At 42.2% G+C, this 9,761-nt stretch overlaps 1 protein-coding gene across 1 annotated transcript in view; it reads left to right on the top strand.

Annotated features, from left to right (window-relative positions):
* Window positions 1-2,837: 2,837 nt before the first annotated feature.
* The window catches only part of C2H10orf67 (chromosome 2 C10orf67 homolog), a 91,325-nt gene continuing 84,401 nt past the window's right edge, over window positions 2,838-9,761 (top strand). Inside the window, exon 1 of the mRNA XM_021155844.1 lies at window positions 2,838-2,972. Coding sequence (XP_021011503.1) covers window positions 2,866-2,972 — 107 coding nt within the window. The 5' untranslated portion in view covers window positions 2,838-2,865. The remainder of the gene's footprint in view (window positions 2,973-9,761) is intronic.

Here is a 9,761-nt window from a genome sequence, read left to right as displayed (position 1 = left end):
GATGGCAACTTGCTGCAAGCCAGCTTAAGACGTGATCTAGTCTCTTTAGCTTTACCTCTAAAGGATTTAGTGGCATAAAACTGTTCTGGCTCAAGTCTCACTGCTTCCTTTCCCAACCTTTTATTTCAGACCTTTGGTTAGGGACAGAGCATTACATAAAACAAGTTTACATAACAGCACCCGCACCACATAATCATATATTATGGCTAGTGATAAAGAAAAAATAAGCACTTCCTATAGCATGACTCTCTCAAAAGAATTTAAATTACAAACCTAAGCTGAAACCTCTTGGCTTTTACTAGAGTTACAGAACTGAAAATGTCCAACTGGGTTATATAAATTACAACGTTCAGAGCCACCATTTGGCTCTTAATCAAACCCCCCTGCTACTTAATCTGAGGTGCAATCATTCTTGCTAATTGGCAGGTGACATTTTCATTGGAAGCCATGGTGTATTTATATACTCATGTGCATAAGTTGTGCCATCCATCCTGTGGACTGAGAAAGGGAAGGGTCGTTCTCGCTTTTGAGCTGTTCAACTTTTAGAAAGCTGAAAACTTTGGATGCTGCAGTTACATTGCTCAGGGGTGGTTTGGGAAAAGGAAGGCACTCTTTTCATAGGCTGGCTGGAGTCTGTGTATGACAAGGGCTTTGAGCTCTTCCCACGTTGTAGTTTATGCCTGTTAAGAAAGATTTATTGGGCTGGAGAGATGGCTCAGCCGTTAAAGGCTAGGCTTACAACCAAAAGTGTAAGAGCAAGGTTTGTTGTTCAGGGTTTGCTTATAATGATAAAAAAAAATAAAAACAGAATCTTGAGAATTATAAATATATGAGACCAATATTCAAAAGTGAATTAATACATTTTTAATGTCTATCTTTGAGTCCATGAGCCTTCTCCACTAAAAGCCACCAATGATTTCCACATCTGATGAAAGAAGACTGGCTTCAATCTGACAAAGACTCTGACAGTGCCAGGACTCCTTGGGGTAGGTGGGATGTTGGTCTGAAATGAACAGTGATTTGAGCTAGAACACTCAGAGATAAAATGCAGGTGGCTGACAAGAAAAGAAATGTCACACTGTTAGTTTCAAACTGTGGTCCTCATTCCTTAATGCCCTAGATGCTGAAACTGGCATCTCCTGGATAGGCTGTTGCAAGGCTCCAATAAAAATGTGTGTTTGCTTCTTGTTTCTGGGGGATGGTGTAATTATGCAGCCTGATCAACAAATGCCACATAGCCCTGACCAGTAATAGCCTTCAACTTTGAGATCTTACGTCAGTTTCAAAATATCATTTATAATTATAAATGAGCCAAATAGCCAAGGGCTTATCACAACTCAATTTTTCCTTGTTTTGTTTTTGTTTTGTTGTTGTTGTTGTTGTTGTTGTTTTCAAGATAGGGACTATGATATGGTCTAATATGACCTTAAAGTCTGCATCTTCTTGCCTTCTGCCTCTGTCCCTAATGTTGGGATCATGAGCCTGGGCCACCACACACTACTCATCGCTGTCTGTAAACATAAGAGAGTGATGGAGTTGGAGAGATGGCTCAGCTGTTAAGAGCACTTGTTGCTCTTACAGAAGGCTAGGGAGTATGGTTCCTAGTCGCCACTAGTCAGGTAAGAACCATGTGAAATTCCAGCTCCATTTCCTTCTTCTCATCTCCTAGGGCACTGTATGCAGGCACATAATAGCCTTAAATTTTTAAAGACAGTGATAGCTACAGTGAATTTCTTTCTGTTTCCTACTCCTAATATCCAGCTAATTTGGAATATATATATATATATATATATATATATATATATATATATATAGAGAGAGAGAGAGAGAGAGAGAGAGAAAGTATACATATACACATACACTATACATGTACACATATATCATATGCATCATACACACACATTTATATATATATATACATAAATATAAATATATTCTTACAGACAATATAGTGAAATGAAGATGAAAAAATACTTAGTTCTAAAAGCAATGATACACCAAGCTTAGGTCCTTTGTCAATAAGTGGCACACAGTTAAGAATAAATGATAGTTTTACCGCTTAAAATAGCTTCTCTTAATAAAAGTAGATAGTGAATTGAATTCCACACTACATGATATTGTGTAAAATGTCATGGCTTACATTCTGTCCTTTGTATTAAATAAGGATGTAGGCCTGTTTAATCTCTGAATCTTAAAATCTTCACTCAGCAACACTCCTGTGTGTGTGTGTGTGTTCAAGTGGCAGGTGTCAGTATTTTATCAGGCCATCTGCTCTCCTGTGGTATTGCTGACAAGCCCAGGCCTCTTTATATCGTGAGATAGCTATTGGATGGGGTCACTAGTTTCCATCTCCGCAGAGAGTGAATGACACTTGGTAGGAGGCCAAGCAAAAGAGAGAGCCAAGCAAGCTGCAGATCTGACAGGCACGTGGGAGGAGCTTTGACGTAGGAAACTTCAGTTTCCCAAATGCAGAGTCCAACCAGAAAGGAGGTTGAGCTCAGAGCCTTGGAGGAGAAGGAAGCAGAAAGGGTCCGGAGGCGTAGTGGGCCGCAGCAGAGTTATTTACAGGGTGCAGCTTTGCTTAGAGACATTTAGGAACGGGTTGGCTTGTGGGCGTCCGAGAAGGCTCTTTGTCGCAAGGCTTATGTCTGGTGGGGCAGGTGGCCTGGCGAGACAGAGGAGCACTTCCGGAGCCCGCCCTACACTTCACCCACTCCACCCCCGCCCGCTCTCCGCCCCGCCCCTGAGCCTCACCCCTCCAACCCCACCCCCACCCCCGTCTCTGGTTTCTCTGGGAGTCGCCATGGCAACGGACTCTGGCTTTGGGACTCAGATTCTCTGAACTCCAAGCGAGCAGTTGGGAGCATGGCGGAGGCTGAGACTGAGACTGAGGAATGGACGAAGACACGTGGATGCAGGAAGATTCTCCAGACCCTCGAGGGGGCTATTGAGCAATTCAAATTCCATTCCAGGTGACCTGCCCGCTACGTGCACGCGCTTCAGAGCTGGCCACCTGTTCTCCACAGCCTCCTGGCCTTTGATTTCTTAAGTAAACCACAAGCTCAGACTCAGGTCTGGGTTCTAATTTCGTCTAGCTTCTCACCGGGTCCTATGCCTCTTATTAGCTCATCTGGGAAACAGAACAGTAGCTAATTGTGCCTACTCCATAGACCACAGGGCCTGTTAAATATTTCACCGAGGTACAGTCTAGAAAAGAGCCATACAGAAATGGTATGAGGTTGCTTTAAGAAGATCCCATAGACTCCCCATTTAAACACAGATTTCTTTTGCGATTCTGGAGGCTTGGAGTCCAAGAATTGGGCACTGATTTGATGTCTGATGGTCCTTTCTTGTAAGCAACCCGTTCTTACTGCATCCTCCCCTAGTGGGATCAGCAGGAGAGCCATCTCCTGACTTCTTCACTCTCTATCCTCCACCTGGGCTCTTTTTAAGGAAACAGCCCCATTTATGAGGCTCCCACTTCACTACCTATTCATCTCCCTTGATCTCACCTCCAGAGGCCATCACTTTTGGAAAATAGGACATTGACATGGATTTTCCTAGAACTGGAGCACTCCCAAATATATAAAGACAACAAGCCATATGCCTTTGCCAGGCAATCAATGGAATCATTATTTCATGGTCCTTAGGTTTTCTCTCTCTCTCTCTCTCTCTCTCTCTCTCTCTCTCTCTCTCTCTCTCTCGATCATTTGGCTTCAGCCCTATTTTTATTTGGATAATGTAGAGTCAACATTTATGGGGAATTTTTTTTTTCTTAAAACACTCTTTCAAAGTAGTAAGCACGTAGCCTTAGATTAACTGCCACATGATGCAATTCCATAAGTAGAGACCTCAGGGAGCCAGGCTATTGATTCCAGGCAAATCCCACACTGAGGACGAGAGAGAGAACAGGGAGCAGGGACAGGACAGGGAGCAGGGGAAGGGACTGACTATAGCTAGACCAGCCCAATGGTGTGCCTGAACCAGTACCCAGTCCTGCTGAACTACACTTCTCTACCCCAACTATTCATTAATAGGTTTGCTGGCCAAACCAAGTCAGGGTACCCAACAGACCTTTGATAAAACTGTCAAAAGCACATAACACAGGCAGCTCTTGGCAGACAACAGTGGAATGCTGTGTCTAATCTGTTCCTAAGAGCCCCTTTCTCTCCTGGATTCCTTGACATTCTGCAGTGGAATAAGTACCCAACAGAACATTCCAGCCAGACTCATGGGGCAAACTGATCTCTGCCAAGTGCTACTAACACACGTTGATTGAACTAAGGAACCACTAATGTCCATAACATTTTTTTTTCCACTCAAAGGCTTAGAGAACTAGGTTGGAGTTCTGATATGAATGGGAGAAGCTAGATACTGGCTGACACCCAGGGATCTGGTCTAGCTGGGTTAGGCCAGGTAGTTCACATAAACTCAGGTCAGCCTTGGTGAAGTGATACATTCTAGTTAAGTCAGTAACCACATAATGAGTCAGACAGCATTTACAAGTGACAGAAGAAACAGAAGCAAAGGTAGCAGAGGAAACTGGTGTGCATGTGTACACACCCCCAAGTCACCATAGCTCTCAGGAAAGGCTTCTCTGAGATGACATTAAGAGGAAACAGCAGGAGCCAGGCGCATACATCTGGAGCCAAAATGTTCTCTGCTGAGAGAACAGGTAGTGAAAGTAGGGATTCTGGGTTTAGGCAAAGCAAGGAGACCAGACCGTTGTGGCTCTAACAGAGCAAGCAGGGTGGGTTCCTGGATATGAGGCAGAGGAGAGACTGATGGCCACATTTCTGGGTCTTAGATCAACATAAAGGCTCAAGTTTTCATTTCAAAGGAGATGGGAAGCCAGAGGGGGATGACCCAGTGTCCTGATATTCTCTGACTATGGATAGTTCTGCTGTTTTAATAATAGACTATAACAGGGAAGAGGCATAAGTCAGGAAACCGGTTAGGAGACTTTATATAATATCTATCAAGGAGGACGGCCATAAGGACTGAGTAAAATGCTCGCTGTGAGGTCCTGAGTTTGTATCCCTAGCCATGTACAAAGCAAAGCACAGTGAAGGGCATCTGTGACCCCAGCACAGCACAGAGGGAGGGGAGAGATGGATGCCAGGTACTTGATACCAGCTAAGGTAGCTGATACAGCTTGAAACCTGAACTCAGCAAGTGGTCCTATTCTAAAAAATAAGGTGGCTCACAGTAGAGGAAGATGATCATCAACTTCTGGCTTTCACAGCGCACAGGCTTGCAGGCAAGTGCCCAGGCCATACACAGGCAGATAGCACTCAAAAGGAAGAGGAACAGAAGGAGGAATGTGGACATGGGGGAACAGGAGGCAGCTTGGAGGTGCTGAAGATGTGGTCAGATTCTAGCCAGTCAATAGGAAAGGGAGTGATGGAGTTCACTGGTGACCTGCAGAGCATTGGACAGGGTCAACAGTTTCTGAGCCCAGTAGCTGGAAAAATGGAGCCATTAACTTTATTGGGAGAGGATGTGAGGAACGGGACTGAGAGTCATGATAAGCTCGTCTTGAGGTGCAGAATGCCAACAGTGACTGGTAAACATCTATTTAAGCAGTTTAGTCGTAGGATCTGAAGATTGCAAGAGAGGTCCTTCATGTTTTGCACAAAGGAAATATTTTGTACAAAGATGTTAAATAAATTATGAGATTTGTTGAGATCAACCAGGAAAAAAATATATAGATGCACAATTGTATATATACAATCACTTTGAAACAGAAAAAAAGGGAATATTTTCTTTAAATAACATTGAGCCATTCACCACAGTGAAAATTTAGCACCTCTGACGTCATCTTCATTGACTAATTCATTAATGAACATTCATTAGGACAAACTATTCTAGGGCTCAGTGGGATGTGTTGCTGCAGTCTATTAATAAATCTATATGTGTCTATTTTGTATGTTAGCATATTAATTTTGTGTCTAATTTATTAAACATAACCATTATATCCAAAGACCATGCTTTATGCATAACAAGGAAACTATTATTTGGGAGAATCGCTTGAACTATAAATAGGGACTGTATAGGAACCACTTTGCTAAGCTCTTGTGATGTGGGCTTCTGTTCTAGGCAATGGATTTAACATCTAAAATTAGAGCTACTTCCAATTTGAAGAGAGACTGAAGACTGAGCCTTCATATTTTATTTAGATTCTGGGTAAGCCAGATCTTCTAAATCAATCATACAATAAGTTAAGACTGGCCACAGGGGAGCTTACAATCCCAGTTCTGTTTAAACCAAAGATGCAGAGGAAGGATCTGTCTGCACCCCTGGCTTACAATTTTAGATGAGTTACTTACTTTTGTTGCACCTGAGTTTACACATCTTTGAGACAGGATGTTGGAGAGTTACCAGGAGAAGAAAAAGTGCAGATTCAAGCATGCATCCTCACAAAGCCTGTGGGGTGAGTTACTCTATAAACAAACACTCCAGAGGGTTTACCTATAAAGTTAAATATTGTATTGTCTTATTACAGCAACATCAGGAATAACCAAACACATTCTACTAAGTTTCTAAACCATAGACTGAAAAACTGTATTGATAATAAAAAACAACCACATTCTACAAACCGACTACTCAACCTAAGTGTTTTTGCCTAAACTAGGAAGGATTAAAAGAACATAAATGTTCAAGTTTAAGGGGAAAATGAAGTTGAATAGTGAAAAGAAGCCATTGAGCACTGGGGGAGGGTCCGGGATTACAGCTCTAGACTGGAAAAATGAGCCTCCGAGGGCGGTTAAATACACAGTGAGCAGACTACAGAGAAACAGGGTACATAAGATGGTGGGTTCTATCTGTTATATTAATGTAGCACCTATGTTTAGACAGTAGGCATGCATTTTATCATGAATTTGAAGAGCCACTATTTCCTGTCCCTTATTAAATATTAAGGCAGATTATTATCAAGTAAAATATAGCACTTTAAAAAAAAAAAAGACGCTAATTAGGCAGTGGAACCACAATACATCCAGAAAGCAACTGTGGTCTTCAGGAATTAGGAAGAGTCAGCAAGGAGGAATCCAAGAATTCAGAATTGCCCCAAACCCTAGAGACTGAGATTAAGACCTCTTTGGAGAGGACTTGAAAGTCATTAAAACTTTCAGACAACTACTGCGAAGAGACTTGGCAGAGGTTGCAAGCAGCTCTGGTCTGCAGGGACAGCTTGCCCAGTGCCTAAGGAACACCAAAAGGCACAGTTAGGCCAAAGCTCCTTACCGAGCCAGGAGATCTTTTTGTCATTTTGGCTGCTATGTTTTTCAATTGGGCATGGGAACTCTAAAGGGCACTTTGCTGAACCCACGGGTTGCACAGTGAGAGTCAGTCATGACTCTGTTTGATGGCAACCACCAACGTATCTCTTGATAATAAGATTGCAATCCCTTTCTTATGCCTTTGGTTTAATGGTCTAAGGATCACAAAACAGCCAGATTTCATGGCTCTCAATGGAGTCACCATATCTGACAGAGGCATTTATAGTCTGTTCCTATTCTTAAAAGTTTATTCATATAACTCTTCCCTCCATGCTTTTGCCATCAAGCTCATTCCTGTCAGCTTCCAGGCCATCCAGCTAGCTTTTAATCTAGAGATCTACACTAGTCCCTTCACCCAGAAAGAAGCAGACGGACAAATAGCCACTTCAAATGCTGACTGCGAGAGCCTTCCTTCTGAGCTCTCACTCACGGTCACTTCTGGATGGGTTGTGAGACTCTAGATGGGTTGCAGACCCACCTGTTAACAAGGCTTCAGTTCTTCTTCTCCAGACAGCTCGTCATAGTGTTGAATGAGGGCATAGGATACATTCAGTCAAGAAGAGTTCCTATGGATCTCACATTCCTTACAGCATTCGAATTGCTTTAACTCCGGCTCATATGTTGTTACACGATCAGACTCTGGTCATGTGTTTACAGCAGAAATGCCACAAAGAAGAGCTGTTCTCATTTCAGGGATTCAAAGTTGGCAAAGATGTTCAGTTAGGCCTCATTAATAACACTGACCTTGAGCTGGTCATAGTGGGGCATGCCTTTAATCCCAACATTTGGGAGGCAAAGGCAGGCAGACCCCTGTGAGTTCAAAGCTAGTGTGGTCTACAAAGTGAGTACCAGGAGAAACACTGTCTTGAAAAACAAACAAACCAAAAACACACACAAATAACTCTGACCCTGCTTAGTTAGTGTCTTCCAAGGCTCTCTAACTTAAATGTGCCATTCTTCCTGTTGTGCTGAGTTTTGTCTTGCTGATGGTCTTAAGATTTTCTTTACCTAAATGAATTTTCACTGTGTGGCCTTAGTCATCACCATGACTTCAATCTCATTTGCTCACCCTTGCGATGGTTGCCAAATACTCATTCTGGTTTCATAATAGGGTCTCCTATTATGCTGTATTCAATTTTTATTCATTCACATCAGTACAGATCATTTCTACTCCGTTGCTTATAATTTGACACCGTCAGTGGGCTACATTTGTTCAATACATTATAATGTAGTACTTACATCTTTTGTTTTTGACGCTTATCTTGTCTTCCCTGCAGCCCGCGGGACTTTTTCCATCCAGATTCTTCATTTTCTCATAACCCTCAGATAACTCTCACCACTGTGCATGGAATACTTGTTAAAGTGCTAGGGTTCATTTTACACTTACGTGTGTGCATGATGTTATACTTTAATAACACTCTCAAGTCAGTCTCTTTCTAAGGGGGCATGGTTCCTTTTAGGGGAGGTTGCCATTTATACAGTAGTGTCTGGACCTATAAGATGCTCATTACTACTGGTGGATACTCTTGTAGGTCCCCAAATGTATACGTACATAGATGATACATGTTTACACACATAGCCACATACATTTACCTGTAATTGTTTGTAAACCTAAGTACATTTGTATTTATGCACATATATTCCTATAAAACCATGAGCTTATACCCATTTTTCTAATTTGATTGCACTGTCTCAGAGCCCACTCTAGCCTATGCCTTTTATACACTTATGAATATTTTCTCAGAGACTGAAAACTTCACATCTATCATCTTAAATTCACTTCCTTGTTCATTCAGCATTAACAATCCTGTAGTCATCCTGGGTCTCTCCTGCCTCCTCTTGTTCTACCCCCCATCAGATCTTCATCCTTAGCTACTGGGCCCACTCCATGTTATTGGCTACCTCACTATCTCATTGACTCCTCCACTATGAGAAGTTAAGAGAGCCTGGAAGGAAAACTACATGGAAAAGGGAACTGAGGAGCAATGACTTTAGTAGGTAAAAGTATGGGCAGACAGAAGGCCAGACTGAGAGTGTTGTTGGCAAGAAGAATCTTCAATTCCAGATGAGAAGAGTAGATAGAGTCTCTGAGGGACAAGGCTTACTGCTCCTTCAGAATATACATTGAAGTTCTGTTCACTTGGGTACCTGGTCTATTAGAATGTAAATGCCACAAGCAAGGATCTTTCCTTGTCCACTGGGATTATTCTCAGTGCCAAGGCAAGCCGCTGGCCTCACATACTATGTATTAAATTCAGGAAACTCAGATCATTCATTTGGATCCAGATTTTAGAGGTTAGAAGAAGAAGACTGAATTTAATTCTTGTTTGATGAGAATCCGTCAAACAAAGTCCATTATAGGAAGGGATGTACACTGTGTAGACTTTAGAAAGCTACCTCAGGAGACAATGAAAATGTCTCCTGATTAAAAAAAAATAATAGTTTAGAACCTGGGCAGTGGTGGTGCACTCCTTTAATCCC

The sequence above is a fragment of the Mus caroli genome, chromosome 2, assembly GCF_900094665.2.
Source record: "Mus caroli chromosome 2, CAROLI_EIJ_v1.1, whole genome shotgun sequence".
In the NCBI taxonomy this organism is placed as follows: Eukaryota; Metazoa; Chordata; class Mammalia; order Rodentia; family Muridae; genus Mus; species Mus caroli.
Note: the sequence above shows the minus strand (reverse complement) of the source record. Positions and strands in the feature narration are given on the sequence as shown.